Raw genomic sequence first — 16,332 nt, 5'->3', positions numbered from 1 at the left:
GACATAGAAAAAGCTATCTAATTCGTGGGACCCATCAAAAAGTGAAAACAAGAGGCTCTTCTTCAAACTTAAAAAAAAAAAAATCTTATAAAACTTCGACGTCTTCAAACTTTCATTCTGAATTTTCAGATGTTGATGGCAGAGCGTTACAGGTTAAGGAAAAGGTTGAACCTCTGATAGGAAAAAATACGGCCCTAAGACATGACTCCCCACCTTTAGCCTTTGGTTATAAAGAGTGTTCATTTCAGCCGGAGCGGTGTTGCTCAGTGGTTGGAACGTCAGCTGGCGGATTGAAGGGTCCAGGGTTCGATTCTGGGCAATGTACTTGGGTTGCAGGCTCAATCCCTGGCCCTGACTGGGAGGCGAGGGGGAGGCAATTAATCCATGTGTCTCTCTCCCATGGAGGTTTGTCTCTCCCCTTCCCTTCCATGTCTGTCTGAAAACCAATGGAAAATATATCTGCAGGTGAGGACCGACCACAACAAAAGTTTTCATTTCTGGCGGTCCCGGGTGGTTACTCGAGGTCTCTGAGTGTCTAAGGCCGCCAGGCAGGTCTCCCAAGGTTTAGTGAGTGGCCCCTTTCGGCCACATGACACACCTGGAAAAACACATGTCCCAACGGGCCTGGAGCAGGGATGGGGCCGGCACAATGTCAGTGTTGTTTTCAAGGCCTTTTCCCTGCAGTTGGGAAGCAGGGAGGGGTGCCTGAGAGCGGCCTTGGCGGTCACCTGTTAGAAAACTTGAGGACTCTGCCCTCCGGGTCTCAGCCCCAATTTCCAAAACAGCACCTGTCAGCTGCCTGTCACGTGGGTCCCTCTCCCAGCGTCTCCAGGTGCAAGCTGCGTGGGGCCTGCTTGCCATTCCCAGGGCGATGGCCCACCCTCCAGGGGTAACTTGGGTCAGGGCCGTGGCCACATGGGGACTGGCCACTTGGGATCTGATGCCTCCACCCAGGAAGGACCGTCCTGCTTCTTCCTTGCCCTTCTAACGGGGGGCGCCCTTCTGGGTGGGCTCGCCAAACGGGGGAGATGTGGGGATGCCCACCCTGTGGTTCGGGGTGCAGGGCCTGCCGTCCCTCCAGGGAGAAGGGCCTGGAGACGCTCGGGGTCCAGAAGGGCGGGGTGCCGCTTTGTGAGCACACAATCTGCAGAGGCTGCCCAGCCAGGGTGGACAGGGCTGACCCTCCCTCCCCACTACGGCGCCGTGGGCACCCCCGGAGGTAGGGAGCGACCCCCCAGTGTCCCCGGGACAGAGCGCACCCCGACATGGCCCCCGAACCCCGGCCCCCGGGCCGCAGCCCGGACGCCGGGTGACGCCACCGCGGCGGGTTGCATCAGCCGCGCCCCACACCGAGCTCGGCCCGCCCCCTGCCCGCGGGGCCTGCCTGCGATTGGTCCACGTCGGGGCCGCGGCCTCGGCCTCAGCCAACCGGCGGCGGCCACACACGGCCCCCGAGCGCGGAGCCCGGCGCGCGGAGCCTATAAAAGGGGCCGGAGGCGGGGGCGCGCGCGCCCCGGAGACGCGGACGGTCGTTGCGGCGGAGTTTCGCGGGCGGCCGGGACGCCGCCTGCCCGCCCGGCACCCCGAGGAGCCCCGCGGCGCGCAGCCGACATGGAGGCCGAGCCCGAGCCCGTCACGCTGCTGGTGAAGAGCCCCAACCAGCGCCACCGCGACCTGGAGCTGAGCGGCGACCGCGGCTGGAGCGTGGGCCGCCTCAAGGCGCACCTGAGCCGCGTCTACCCCGAGCGCCCGGTGAGCGCCCCGTCCCAGCCCCCGTCCGCCCCCTCCCGCCCCGGGGTGCCCCGTCCGCCTCCCCTCCCCTCCTGCGTCTCCCTTCTCCAGGCTCCCCCGATCCCGGGTGCCCACCCCGCCACCTCCCCCGGGGCCGGGGTCTCCCCTCCCAGCCCCGCCTCCGGGGGACCCCCTCTCCCCGCCCGGCCCAGCCCGGCCCGGCCGGCGGCTGTCACTTCCTGGTCCCCGGCCGCCATCGCCCCGCCTTCCCGGCGGGCTGCCTGGCCCTGTCCGTCTCCTCCGCGTCCCCGGTCCCCCTCCCCGGACCCCCGCCCCCCCCAGATGTGGCTCCTGGCCCGAACCGAGCCGCGGGACCCGCAGCCTGACCTTGGGTGAGGCCGATCACCCTTCAAGCCTCAGTTTCCCTCCCCTCTCCCCTCCCCCTCCCTCCAATCCCCGGATGGAAATGAGGAAACAAGTTGCAGAAGGAGTTTAAAGAGTGTGGCCGGGGTCTCCGGGCGGGGAGGGGAGGCAGGGGCCGGAGAGGCGGGTGTATGTGCACAGGGGGACCCACACCCGGGGCCGGACCTGGCCTGCCGGCCCCGCCCTGCACGCTCCGCTCCTCCGGCCCCGGCGGGGTCCCGGGAGGAGGAGCGGGGCGCCAGGCGGAAGGAGGCTCCCGGAGGGCCCGGTTGGACGGGCTCGGGTTCCTCAGTGACCGGGACTTCCTGGCTTTGTTTTGGTGGACACGTCTGTCAGTGCCGCCCTGTCCCCGCCCTCCCGCTCCCGCGTGACGGACGGAGGCCGTGCCCTGGACAGTATTTACTTTCCGCCCTGACGTTATGTAAGAGGCAGCAGCGTCCCCGGCCGCCCACGGGTGTGGTTCCCGGCCAAGGGAGAGGCCATGGGGCGGGAGGCGGCCGGGACCGCCCCGTCGGATCTCCGTGGAGTGGCAGTGAGTGTGCAGGCTCACGCGGGAGGTGGTTTTCCTTCCGTATGTGCCCACTGTGTAACGTGGAAGTGAGTTTTCTCACTTTTGTTCTCTTGAAATTTGCCTGTTTGTTTGCATGCACCCCCCCCCCCCCGGGGGGCTCCTGGGTTTCACCAAGAGGCGGAGTTGCTGAGCCAATGGCCGCTGGGGACCCAGGTGGGGGAAGCAGGTGCAGCCTCCAGTGGGGTCATTCGGTGCCAGGCGGTGTGTGTGTGGGGGGAAGAGCGGTCCTGAGGGCCTGCTGGGCCGGGAGTATCACTCCTGTGAAGCCCCAAGACCCAGGAGGTGCAAATTAAAAGTCTCCCGGATGCGTACGTGTGGGTTTAAAACAGAGCTGGAGAGGGCCCGTTTGTTTTCCAAGGTGTGAAGCCTTAACTTTGTAATGGTTGTTGGCATAACATGTTTAATTGTTTAATCAGCCTCCTCAGTAAAAAATACAGAGCGGCAATGTAGGCCTTTAGCGGGGGAAGTGATTGGAGTGGCAGGCGGCTGTGGGTCGCAGACCCACCTCTGCACAGCGTTTTACAGCCCCGTGCATCGCGGCTGACAGAGCCACTCGGCGCGGCGGCGGTGAACACGGCATCCAGTGTCGCAGTCTCTGTACTTGTTTTTGTTTTTGTTGCACAGTTTGTAAAAATCCGGCTGGATGCGGTTATTGTTTTGTTTGTCTTAAACCACTTGACTTACCATCTCATGCTACTCGGCGCAAAGAGTTCTAGTCCAAGTCTTGCGTAATAGGTCTCTCTGGCCAAGTTAGGTTGACAGATTGGCCATCGCCAGTGTACTGACTGGCGTTTGAGGCCATTATTTCTAAGGACAATTCTGAAAGGTTTTAAAGGTGTGATTTGTAGGAAGCGTGGAGGAGTCCCGTGGTCTTCAGTCACTGGAATGGATAGTGGGGATGGCAGTGACCTGTCGAGGAGGAAGTGACCTGCGACAAGTCCATTTCAGACTTTTCTATAACAGGTTGTTATATTAGGTCTAGTAATAATTAATGTCGTTTTCTAATACTTTTTTAAATCGAATTTATTTAAACAATACAACAAAATTTAATCAACAATAGTTGCCGTTGTTTTCTACTACTTGTGCCCAACGCTCAGGAAGCATTTTAATCCCTCTGCTGTAAAATTCTTGTGATTTTGATGCAAAAAATTTGGTCAATGCATTTTTGAGGCATTCTTCATTATTACATTTTTTTCCAAGAAGAAAGTTTTGCAAAGAACGAAACAAATGGTAATCGGAAGGGCAATATTAGGAGAATATGCAGGTTGAGGGAGAACTTCCCATTCCAACTGGCGCAGTTTTTCAGCAGTGATTCTTCCAGTATGCGGTCGTGCGTTATCGTGGTGAAGAATTACGCCCTTCCGATTAATCAGCGCGGGTTCTTTTTCTCTTAAAGCTTGGGCTAACCTTTCCAATTGGGCACTATACACTGCACTTGTAATGGTTTGGTTAGATGGTAAAAGTTCATAATGAAGAATTCCTTTAAAATTCCACCAAACACACAACATCACTTTTTTCGCATGCAAGTCAGGTTTTGGCGTGGGCTGCGGAGCCTCATTTTTGTCCAACCATTGAGGCCGCCTTTTCAAATTAACATACAGCACCTATTCTTCATCTCCAGTAACAATTTGCTCTAAAAACGGCAAAAGGTTTTGACGAGAGAGGAGCGAACTGCAAATTGTGACTCTTTGATTACGGTTGTTGTCGGTCAACTCATGAGGAACCCATTTTCCAAACTTTTGGACTTTGCCAAGTACACACAATTGATTGGAAATTGTTTTTTGTGAACAATTTAAAGTTGTCGCAAGCTCTTGTTGGGTAATTTGAGGATTTTGCACCAAAAGAGCTTGAAGAGCTTCTTGATCAAAATTGGACACACGGCCTCGACCACTCTTGTCATCTAACGAAAAATTTCCCTCGCGAAATTTCTCAAACCAACGCTGCCATTTTCTGGCGCTAACTGCATCTTGACCAAGAGCACTACAGATGTTTTTTGCAGCCTCACTTGCTTTTCTTCCTAATTGGAACTCGTAAGCATGCAGTGCCGAATATGCTCTTCATCCGCCATCTTCTTAGCCCTAGTTTTGCAACAAAAACCAAACCAAACACAAACTTTTTCAAGCAAAACTTGTTAATTGCACTTCACACGTTCTGTAGATACCACGTGTTTGAAGGTTATGTCAATACAAGTCAACGCCAAGCAAGATTTTAAACGAATGTTAAAAACGACATTAATTATTACTAGACCCGATAGAAATGTTACCCACACGCCATCTCCTCTGTGACTGCATTTGTGCATCCGGAGATGTCTCTTGAGTTGAGTTGCTTCCTGTTCTTTTGGGACCATGCTGGGTGGGTTTGGTGGGGGCCAGCTTTGGGAGCACGTTGAGTTTTCTCTGAAATTAAGCACATGTTTTGAAGTAAGCTGCTACGGGAGCCCCAGATCAAACGTGTGTTTCTAGCGGCAGAAAGCAGTTTTCCCGAGTTAAGTAGGTTGCTGTTGGTTTTGTGGACTGGAGATCATTTGCCATCCTAAATTTATTTATGTTAGAGACCAGTTTAAACTTAAAGCACTTTCTTAGTAAAAGTTTTGTATATGGGGCCTCTGAAGAAATGTGCTATGATGTGTGGGGAAGAAATGCATATTTAAATTACATGTGTGGCCCTAGCTGGTTTGGCTCAGTGGATAGAGCGTCAGTCTTTGGACTGAAGGGTCCCAGGTTCAATTCCGGCAAAGGGCACCTGCCTGGGTTGTGGGCTCGATCTCCAGTAGGGGACGTGCTAGAGGCAGCCGATCAATGATTCTTAACATTGATGTCTCTCTCTCTCCCCCTCTCCCTTCCTCTCTGAAATCAATCAATCAATCAATAAATAAATAAATACATTATGTATACGAAGCTGTGTATTGTACTTGTGGGGGAACTTGGGGTTAAAGGCTGACTCCGTTGTCTTTCTTTGCATGCTCAGCGTCCGGAGGACCAGAGGTTAATTTATTCCGGGAAGCTGCTGTTGGACAACCAGTATCTCAGGGACTTGCTGCCAAAGGTACATCGCTTATATATTAACTTGGGAGTGATTTGATGTTCTTGCCAGGTGGAGTTCGGATGCTAAAGTGCCTCCATACTTTTTTAGCAGGAAATCCGGCACGTTTTGCACCTGGTGTGCAATGTGAAAAGTCCGTCCAAAATGCCCGAAACCGGCGCAAAGGTAGGTCTCAGTGGGTCCCCTGTGTCCTTCTGACTCTGACGGGAGGAAGAATGGACATTGGGTAAAACTCTTCAGAGAGATTTTATGGTCTTTTTATCGTCATATTTTGTTTCGTCCCGGGTGAGCCTTAGGAATTAGACAGTTATTAATAAAGTGAGTTTGCCGCCAGTGCCGTTATTGTGGTGGCGGGGAAGAGGCGTTCCAGCCACTGTCCTCTGGGATGTGATGGGACCGCAGAGGCTGCAGGTGCAGATCGCTGAAACTAACGAGGCTCTCTGCCTGGGTTTTCATTGACGGGCACATGCGTGTCTTCTAAGGAACTGTTAATTTCATAGAGTAAAATGAATACACTTTCTTTGGAAAATTTCATTGTGATTAATTAGTTGGATAGATGGAGGCCAGTTTCTATCAAATGATCTTTAAAGACACATTTGACAGTCAAAATTATTTATGTTTCACTTCACAGTGTGTATTCATACATGCAGTGACACACTCTAAATCGGTATTATATCGCCATTTCCTGAAACAGCTGAACATAGCAAAGGAAATTCTCTCCTTTGGTTGCTGGCTGGGCGGTATTTATAAATTATGTTGGCTAAATTAATTTCTTGGTTTAGTAAATGTAGCCATAGAGATACAGTGCATTGCCAGGAAGCTTTCTCACCAATGATAACTTTATTGGAAGATTTTAATGAAACTGTAAAATAGTTACCCATATCAGTGAAATACACACATATACACACACACACACACACACACACACACACTGAGTGACTAGATTATTATGATCTCTGAACACATAATAATATGGCTACTCAGTGTATATCCTATATAATAAAAGGCTAATATGCAAATTGTCCCCTCTACCAGAAATTTGACCAGCAGGCAGGCCGGCCAATTGCCCATGTCCCATCCCTCTGACCAGGCTGGCAGGACCCCACCCATTCACGAATTCATGTACCAGGCCTCTAATTAAATATGTGTGTGTGTGTGTATATATATATATATATATATATATATATATATATATATATAATGCGTTCTGAGATTAAAATAATCTGGCCACTCTGTGTGTGTGTGTGTGTGTAATTATAGTCACACATATATCTATATTTTGAAATTGTGTTAAACGAATTTCAGGATATTTTTTAAATAACGTTGATCTATTTAATTTTGTTACGTTCAGAGGTCAGGTAGGGGACATAAGCCACTCCCAGTGAAATCATTCTGTCAGCTTGGTTTCAGCCGGTTGCATCAGGTGCTTTGTCTCATGGTCACGTTGCCCTCACCCAGGTTGCTGAATCCACAGAGCAGCCCGCGGGCCCCGCTCAGGGACAGTATCCTGGGGATTCCTCAGGTGATGGTGTGCGGCCCAGGGATCCTTTTCGGACCCTTCCTCCCTCTGGATGGGAGAGCATCTCGAGGTGAGTGTTACAGGAAAGAGCTGGGTTTATGCAGCATGAGCGGGCCGTTTGCATCCATTTAAGGATAAGGTGTGTTTACCCTGTCTGCTTACAGAACTTTAAAAGGGGCAGAGTGCTGCTTTATAAGCGTTCCACTAGAAAGATCTTTGATGAATTAACTTCCTCACTGCACAGAATTAACTTTCTCTCTTTGTCATGTAAGCTCAGTTCTCACTTATTTGTACTAAGTCACCTCCATATGAAACGGGGAGAAGTATGTATCAAAAGGCAACGCCCCTCCCACATGGCTGTGCTAGGCATGTGCTGACCTCAATGTGGGAGGACAGTGCTTTAAATGAGTCGCACCGAGGCTGCTTGTATTGCAATACCGCTTTCAAACACGCTGGGTATGGAATTAGGTTCAAAGAGGCAGTCACGTGTGAGTTGCATTCCTTATTGGATAGAAACACTTAAAACTGCTTCCCTCATTTGGGCTGTGCAACTTGAGTCCTGAGGCCCGTACCTGACAGCCGTGAATGTCACGGTGATTAAACTCGGTGAGTGCATTCAGCTATTTACTGAGCAGCCGATTCATATAGCTTTAAGAGATGAGTTCACCCAATGGAGATGAGGGAGATGAGCATGTAACCAACTCCTGGACTCCCACAATTCCATTCGTTTCCATCTTGTGGAGGTCACTGTGTGCAGCTCACAAAGCCACTGGTGACCCCCATGCCCTGACCTAGGCAGTGTCAGACGTGTTGCATGATGGGAAATGAGTGTGTTTGGTGTCAAACAAACTGCTCTCGAATCCAGCCCCACTCTGTATTAGCTCAGTGACCCGTGCAAATCAACCTTGTCTCCCCTGAGCTGCCCTCTGGGCTTCCCCGTGAAATGGGAGAGCTGCCTTCCCACAAGGCTGTTGGGGATCCAGCCAGATAACTGCCCAGCAGCCTGCCCAGGGCACAAGTGGCCAGTGAGCAAGCATGGTGATGCCACACACACGCATCCTGGCCCCGCACTTACGGGACCTAGAGGAGGGGGGGGAGGGGCTGGGAGAGGGAGTTTCCTTCAGGGGAGGCTTGGGGAGGAATGTGTTCCTCGGAGCTGCTTCCTAAAGGAGAACGGGGGTGAGACCCGCAGTGAGACTCGGCAAGTCCTGAGTGGGAGTGGGAGCCCACGGCGTAGGACGGGGCAGCTGTATGAGTGCGACAGAGATGGCGCAGTGAGAACCCGTGCTGGGGGGTCTGGACCCTGCAGGGACCTGCATGTCATCAGTGCTTTCTGTGCTGCTTACAGTCCCCGCCGAGTAACTGTCGTAACGCCCACTCTTCAGTCTCTCTTGTTTGAATTTCTGATCGTCGTTTAAACTCAGTTTTTACTCATTTGTCCTAAACCAACTCAAAATGGGCATTTAAACCGTCTTTCCTAGGCCCGAAGCTGCCCAGCCGGCGTTCCAGGGCCTGGGGCCTGGCTTCTCCGGCTACACGACCTACGGGTGGCTGCAGCTCTCCTGGTTCCAGCAGATCTACGCGCGGCAGTACTACATGCAGTAGTGAGTCCCTCCCGGGGTGCACGGGGCCGGGGCCGGGGCGGGGGGACGGTCACCGTGCAGAGCCCTGTGGTTCTGTGGGTAGGTACAGTGTGAGTGATTACTGCTAGCTCACTTGTGTATCAGTGCCCTGACGTAGGGGTGCTAGTGTCTGATACATGCTTTCCTGACTTCACGTACGCTCCTTCCTTTTCAATCTGTGTCTTTAAAGCTTTGTGAGAACTTAATTGGTTACTGCACCACACTCTTAAAGTGGCCTGGCTGCTTCAGTCCAGACGAAATGTCTTGTTGCTGCTCTTAGGAGTGGAAAAGGCATGTGTAGATAGGATTGTTGGTAAAGACGTTCTTCGCTGCCCAGGCAGGAGGGCTCAGTGGTTGAGGATTGACCTTGGAACCTGTTTGATTCCTGGTCTGGGCACATACCCAGGTTGTGAGTTCAATCCCCTGTAGTTTCTCTCTCATCGATGTTTCTATCTCTGTATCCTTCTCCCTTCCCTTCTTCCCTCCCTCCCTCCTTCCCTCCCTCCTTCCCTCCCTTCTTCCCTCCCTCCCTTCTTCTCTCTCTCTCTCTCTCTTTCTCTCTCTCTCTCTCAAAAAACACTTTTTGAAAAAGAAAAGTTCTCTACGTTAAAGAAAAAAATGAAGTTTGTAAGTACCTCCTCATAGTTCTTCACAGGAAACCCCCTGCGTAAATAAGGTGACGACCACAGATGTCATGGTGCTTTGCTCTCAACAGTGCCTGCCTCTGTCGCTTCTATTGCAGCTTAGCGGCCACTGCTGCATCCGGGACGTTCGTTCCCTCACCAAGTGCCCAAGAGATACCCGTGGTCTCCGCACCTGCTCCCGCCCCTATTCACAACCAGTTTCCGGCCGAAAACCAGCCAGCCAACCAGAACGCTGCTCCTCAAGTGGTGGTTAATCCCGGGGCCAATCAAAACCTACGGATGAATGCGCAGGGTGGCCCTATCGTGGAAGAAGATGAGATAAATCGCGATTGGTTGGACTGGACCTATTCAGCAGCCACGTTTTCCGTGTTCCTCAGCATCCTCTACTTCTACTCCTCCCTGAGCAGATTCCTCATGGTCATGGGGGCCACCGTGGTTATGTACCTGTAAGCACACAATCACCTTCCTTTCCCCCCTCGGTACAAATCACACTGTACTCCAGCACTTACTGAGCACGTCCTGGGTGCCAAGTGCTGTTGATGTTGAGAGTGTAAATTGGTGAATAAACGTGCCGCCCCTTTAAGAACCTGACAGGCCAGTGAGAGCCTGGGAGATGGTGGGATAGAGTGAGATGGTGGGATAGAAGGTCTTTGCAGCTTCCAACTGGGGTGCCGCTCTGGTTAGAGGAGGGCAGAGAGGAGGACCTTACCCGCTGAGGAGCCCCTTCTGTTGCTGAGTAAACCTCACTGTGCTCTTGACTGAGATGGGCTTTTCTGTGTTCCTCTGAAGGCACCACGTTGGGTGGTTTCCGTTTAGACAGAGGCCCGTTCAGCACTTCCCGGATGACGGTCCTCTTCCGGGAGCTGTAAACCAGGACCCCAACAATAACTTGCAGGTACGGAGCTTCCGCGAGCCGGCGAGCGTGATGTGGGGTGCAGACGCCCAGACCCTCAGCCCTTAAACATCCCGTGTCCTGGTTTACCACTTCATTAGGCTCCATAGCTCAAGATTTCTACCAGAAAAGGAGGGAAAGAGAGAGAACAACAATGCTGAGAGAGAATCATCGATTGGCTGCCTCCTGCAGGCCCCACACTGGGAATCCAGCCTGCAACCTGGGCATGTGCCCTTGACTAGAATTGAACCAAGACTTCCTGGTTCATAGGTTGATGCTCAACCACTGAGCCATGCCGGCCGGGCTCCTATTTATTCTTGACAGTAGCTATTTTGAAAACATTAAACTTGTCACAGCATCTATCAGGTATTTTTGTCATATGGCAATTTGCATTTTGGCATATTTAAATAATTTTTTTAAGTTCACTATTTTGAGTGTTCAGTGGTCTGCAACCATGTGTTAGGTCATGGGAACAGCTAATGGATAGTTAATTAAGGATAAAAAGCATAAGCATCTCACAGAATGGATTTCCTGAAAAATAGCACACAAATAGAACTTTTATAAGGCATTTTAATGCCTACTCCTAAAGGATAGTTTTAAATTATATAAATTGGCTCCCTACTATCTGCTTTTAGAACCCTGGGTTTCCATTTCAATTCTTTGGACTCACTGCATGAGGCTGTCCATATTTAATGAGGGGTGACCTGATCACTGGGTTAGCAGTGGTGGGAGATCTAGTTGCTATTACCTGTTTTGGTACTTGCTGCCGAGAATATCCGAAACGATGAGAATGTCACCAGCTCGGCTGTGCCATGGAAACCGGAGAACAAGCCTGCCAGAACATCGTTCCCGGGCCCTGCCCGCCTGGCGCTTCCCGTACGGCGCCAGGGGCCAGGGGTTACCTCTGCCTCTGCCCAGCATGGTCCGGTGTGGAGCAGGTCCTAACTGCTTTCTCGCTGTTTCATTACCAACAGGAAGCCCCTGAGGCTGAGATGGAAAACCCCAATCGCCTCCCTCCGGACAGGAGCGCGGTGGTTGGCGAGCACGCCAGCCCTTCCTTCATGAGCACGGCGTGGCTGGTCTTCAAGACTTTCTTTGCCTCCCTCCTTCCCGAAGGCCCCCCGGCCATAGCAAACTGAGGCGGTTTGCCGCTGGCTGCTGGTGGCCCGGGCAGGCAGGGACTAGACCATGGACTCCAACTGCATGTCCTCACCTGGTCACCGACCGGCACAGAATTGGTAGAGAGCCAGCACGGAGGAGGATATGCTTTTGTGATCAAGCAAAAGCCGAAAGTAAGACGTGAAGCCATGATACAAATTGATGAACAAAACATGCCCAAGGCTTCTTATGTCTTTATTCTGAAGAGCTTTACTACCTATTGTATGTAGTTTCTAGGCACTGTACATAGAGGGCGTTAGCGTCGCATGTTCATGCCTGAGGACCTTTTCTAGATATGTGTGTCTGCATGTGTGTTTGTACATAGATGTCATAGAGGCAGAAATGGTTCTGCTGGTGCGATTTGATTCCTGTTGGAATGTTTAAATTACACTAAGTGTACTACTTTATATAATCAATGAATTGCTAGACATGTTTTAGCAGGACTTTTCTAGGAGAGACTTCTGTATAATTGCTTTTTCAATGCATTGCTTTCCTTCAGACCACGGGCAACAGTGCAGAGGTGGAGACCTTTGCCGGGTTTTCTGTTCAATAAAGTTTTGCTATGACTGATCCTGGCAGAGAGTCTCAGCAGTTTACTCCGTGCCCGGGCCACTGGATGGTCAACAGTTGAGATGCTGATTTTTTAAGTAACCTGAATGTTTTGCTTCTTTTTATAAAAGCACAGTTGGCACTGATGAAAAATGATAAAGTAAGGTCATGAAGGTCTTAATTTACTAAGAATATACTTGTGCTTGCCCACATTCCTGGACTTACGTAGTAACCCATCAAAGTTTCATTCCCCAGACCTCAGGTGGTGGCATTCGGTATCTTCCCCTCTTGCTAGTTCTGTAGTACACGCTCTCCTCTCGCCCCCTCAGAATGATCAGGACAAAATGGCTTCCTTCCCTTAGCAAAAACACATCTCCATGTCTCATACCGTCCCAAGCCCCTTTTTAAGACTTGGATGAAGAAGTAATTCATTTCCAAGGAGGGGGTATCGGCATTTTGTGAGGGGCCTGGAACCCGAGACCACGGTGGCACCCATCTCTTCTTGCCAAAGGAGTGGGGCCTCTCCCTGTGGTGTCAGGTTGTGAGGATTAAACTCCAGATTCCATGGACCCAAAATAGTTCAGGAGGGAGCTTCCGAGAACAGCTGACTAGTGTTCAGATTGGCCCGAGCCCCACCAGGACAGGGGGAACCAGACAACTATTAAGGCTGAAGCCAGCTGACAGGTGGTGGACGCCGCAGAAATGCAAATGTAGTATAATAACCACCATGTTCTATTAATACTTAGAAAATGATTGGTTTCCATCTTCATTATTTTTCATAGGTAAAGATATTTTTTAAAAATATGTATTTTTTTTTTACTTATTGAACAAGAGAGGGAGAGAAACACGGACTGGATTGCCTGTATACTCTGACCAGGGCTCAAACCCACAACCAGGGTATGTGCCCTGACCAGGAATCGAACCAGCAACCTTCCAGGGCACAGGACGATGCTCTAACCCAGTGGTTGGCAAACTCATTAGTCCACAGAGCCAAATATCACCAGTACAACGATTGACATTTCTTTTGAGAGCCACTTTTTTTTTTTTTTTTTTAACTTCTCACACCACTTCTTTAAAATAGGCCATGGTATTTTGTGGAAAAGCTACACTCAAGGGGCCAAAAGAGCTGCATGTGGCTTGTGAGCTGCAGTTTGCCGACCATGGCGGCTCTAACCAACTGAGCTGCCCTCTCAGGGCTGGATCTTCATTATTAAATAAGCTAAGAATTAACAAAAAATGCCCAGATTTCAGCTCAGGCCAATGTAGCAGCTCATTAAGCTTGCCGTGCCCAAGATGTTGGTTGGTTTTCCTGGTAATCTAGTTCTACAGAGGAAACGCTCCCCAGAATGAGCTCATGGTCACGTACATTTGGAAGCCTCAGGTTCGGCCAAATTCATAGGCTCCTTCCCTGTGTCTTCTGGGCCTTTACTCTGCGTGATGGGCCTGGATTCAGGGGGCGTGAGGCTGGGCCGCAGCCTCCCGTCTGTGAAGGGCCCTGGGAAAACGCAGTCAGTGACTAGCAGATCCTCCCCCGCCATTCTAAGCAGCAAGCAGGTACTCGTTAGAATGACATGCTACGTAATAACAATGGAGATAAATATTCTGTCTGTAGCCACAAGCGAGGCGAGAAGCCACACCTGTCCGCTGCCTGACAGGGGAGCTTCCAGGAGTCTGTATCCTAGTAGCCGCCTGACACACGTTTCTAAGGCAGCTGTCGGACCCTGTGTGTGCAGAACCGCAACGGGCTCCCCCGGTACCTACCTCAGACACTAATTCTTCTCACGGCCTACTCCCGCCCCACCCCTCTTTGTCTCTAGTCCTATAACCTGACTGGAGTCCCAGCGGGCCTAAAGGGTGAGGTGTGAGGAGTTGTACCATACAGGGACACCAAAAAAGCCACGTGGTTTTTCAAGTTCATACAGACAAGTCAGGGGGTGGGGGGTGCGTGGGAATGGATATGAGGGTGTGGGATACCGGTGGAAGGATGGAAAGTTGGATCAGGCTGGACGTGTTGGTACAGGCCCTGGGAACAGAGGTTCTGGGGTGATGGACTGAGCGTGCGGAGTTAGAAATGGATGGAACACTGCTTGGTGGTTGGCTGAGACAGATGACTGGGTGGTCGATCTGCTGGGCCGGCGTGGCTCAGTGGTTGAGCGTCGGCCTATGAACCAGGAGGTCATAGTTCGATTCCTGGTCAGGGCACATGCCCGGGTTGTGGGCTCCATCCCCAGTAGGGGGCGTGCAGGAGGCGGCCAATCAATGAGTATTCTGTCTCATCATGGATCCTTGACTCTGCACGTTGAGCTTTGATCATCAGTCTATGGACTCTGAAATCAACTCCTCCGTTGACTTTCAGATCAATACACAGCAGGGAGGCCAGACTCCCGGCATTGGTCTCAGCAGCGAGGGAAGGCCCTGCTGGCAGAGGGTTCTGCGGGCACCAAAGGAGGCTCAATCTGGCATGTTTGTGGGGGTGAGGGAGCCCAGAGCTGGCAGAGCTCCTGGCTGGCCTGGGCCACACGTGCGGGGCACTGCCTGGAGGCCAAGGCTGCCCTCTTGTGGTGGTGGTGGGGACTCTGCAGCCTGTGACTCAGGCACAGTGTAAACGGATGCCCCTGACTGCCCCCTATCTCCAAGGGGAGGGTGTGTAAGTACACATCTCTGTGCCCCCTTTGATGCCCCCTGCAGGTGTGGAGCAGGCAAGCAGCCAGGGCAGGGAGGAAGCGAGGGCACCAGATGTCTGACTGATGCCTTTCCCGGGAGATAAGCCTGTGAGGGTTGGCACCACATCTGTCTGTCTGGTTCACCCCACATAGTGGCTGGGACATGGCAGGCACTCAGGAAGTATCTGCCGAATGGATGAAAGGCCAGCTGGGCGGAGCCTCTAGTTCTGAGTGCAGCTCTCCCTCCGTCTCCCCATCTGAACTCCGGCCTGGATGCTTTCCAAGGATCCTCTTCGTCTTCTGGAAGCTGGCTCCTCGGCCCGGCCCGGCAGGCCGCGGGGGACAGGGCAGCAGAGGGGTCCAGGCCGCATCCGGCTTTCTCCGGGCTCACTTCATCCACAGGAAGTCCGCAGACACTCCTTCCTCCCCTCCTCTGGCCCAGACTGCGCGTGGTACTTCCGGTTCTCCTCGCAAGTCCCCGCCTCCCTGGCCAAGGCCACGCCCAGGACCTGTGCTCATGACCACCCTGCGACCACCGAAGCTCTGCCATTTACACCCGGAAAGGCGGCCAGTAGGTGGCAGCGCTGATGCCCCCATGATGCCCCTGCTCTGTGCTCTGTGCCCTCTGTTGTTCCTACCAGGCTGTTCTTTGGGGGCCTTGCCCTCTCATTGGTTGGTTGTTGGGTCTCTCACGTGGTGGATGGTCTCTGGTGTGGGTTGTGATATTTGGTTACTTGCAAGCTCCTGGTCAGTGGAGTTCCGTTTTGCTGTGGACAGACTCGGCTTCCTGGGTTCCTTCCGTCTGTTTAGAGTGGTTTTGCTCTTAGGCCAGGAGCCCCACGGGTTGCATCACGCACACGTTTGGGGGAGAGGGAAAGAAAGGGGGGTGTTAGGTTCATCTCTCGGCCCAGGACGACCTGTGCCAGCGGGCAGGACGGCACAGCCGGCAGAGCTGCATGTGCACCTGCTGGGGTTTTCTTTCTAGCGGCCCCGCCCCAGCCCCACGCTCCTGTGGCTTCCTGGGGCGGGTAAAGTGTCGTCTCCTTCTAACGGAGGGGCGATATTTTAACCCGTCGCCTCCCCTCACATCTTTCCCTCCCTCAGACGGTGGTCTGAACCCACATCCTGGCCTCGTCTCTCTGGGTCGCTGTGCTTACAGCCCAGGCTCTGGGTTCCCCCTCCTGCCCCAGCGTCTAGCACGGTCCTTCCTTTTGTGAGAGCTCAGCTGTGCACCAGGTGAAGCCTCGTGTTGCAAAGCAGCCGCTGGCTTCATGGCTGGAGCCCGTCCCAGCTGTCTGCAAACAGGAGGTTAGGCTGACGGGCCCAGGCCACCTCAGGTCACCCTGCCCGCCCCTGCAGCCCGCCCATTTCCTGTGCTGGCCACGCTCCTTCTAAAGGGCCTTTGCACATGCCCAGAATATTTCCCTCTCCCTTCCCCCATCTGATTCCTCCTCAGGGCAAGCTTCCCTTCCCCACCCCTCCAACGAGATCTCAGACCACAGCCCTGTGCGTCTCTTT

The 16,332-nt window shown here is 52.6% G+C and overlaps 1 protein-coding gene across 3 annotated transcripts; it reads left to right on the top strand.

Moving 5' to 3' along the window:
• Window positions 1-1,496: 1,496 nt before the first annotated feature.
• HERPUD1 (homocysteine inducible ER protein with ubiquitin like domain 1) lies at window positions 1,497-12,173 on the top strand. Of its 3 annotated transcripts, none has more exons than XM_036440574.2 (8): window positions 1,500-1,752; window positions 5,693-5,770; window positions 5,861-5,932; window positions 7,226-7,356; window positions 8,768-8,890; window positions 9,651-9,998; window positions 10,342-10,447; window positions 11,419-12,173. In XM_036440574.2, exons 1-8 carry the CDS (start codon window positions 1,612-1,614, stop codon window positions 11,581-11,583), a joined length of 1,164 nt encoding a protein of 387 aa, XP_036296467.1. In that variant the 5' UTR covers window positions 1,500-1,611; the 3' UTR covers window positions 11,584-12,173. The 3 variants fall into 3 exon arrangements, with proteins under 3 accessions (XP_036296468.1, XP_036296467.1, XP_036296466.1); XM_036440573.2 differs by having other exon boundaries at window positions 5,858-5,932; XM_036440575.2 differs by lacking the exon at window positions 11,419-12,173 and having other exon boundaries at window positions 1,497-1,752; window positions 5,858-5,932; window positions 9,651-9,844; window positions 10,342-10,421.
• The last annotated feature ends 4,159 nt before the right edge of the window (window positions 12,174-16,332 follow it).

The sequence above is a fragment of the Pipistrellus kuhlii genome, unplaced genomic scaffold, assembly GCF_014108245.1.
Source record: "Pipistrellus kuhlii isolate mPipKuh1 unplaced genomic scaffold, mPipKuh1.p scaffold_m20_p_17, whole genome shotgun sequence".
NCBI classification, from domain to species: Eukaryota; Metazoa; Chordata; class Mammalia; order Chiroptera; family Vespertilionidae; genus Pipistrellus; species Pipistrellus kuhlii.
Note: the sequence above shows the minus strand (reverse complement) of the source record. Positions and strands in the feature narration are given on the sequence as shown.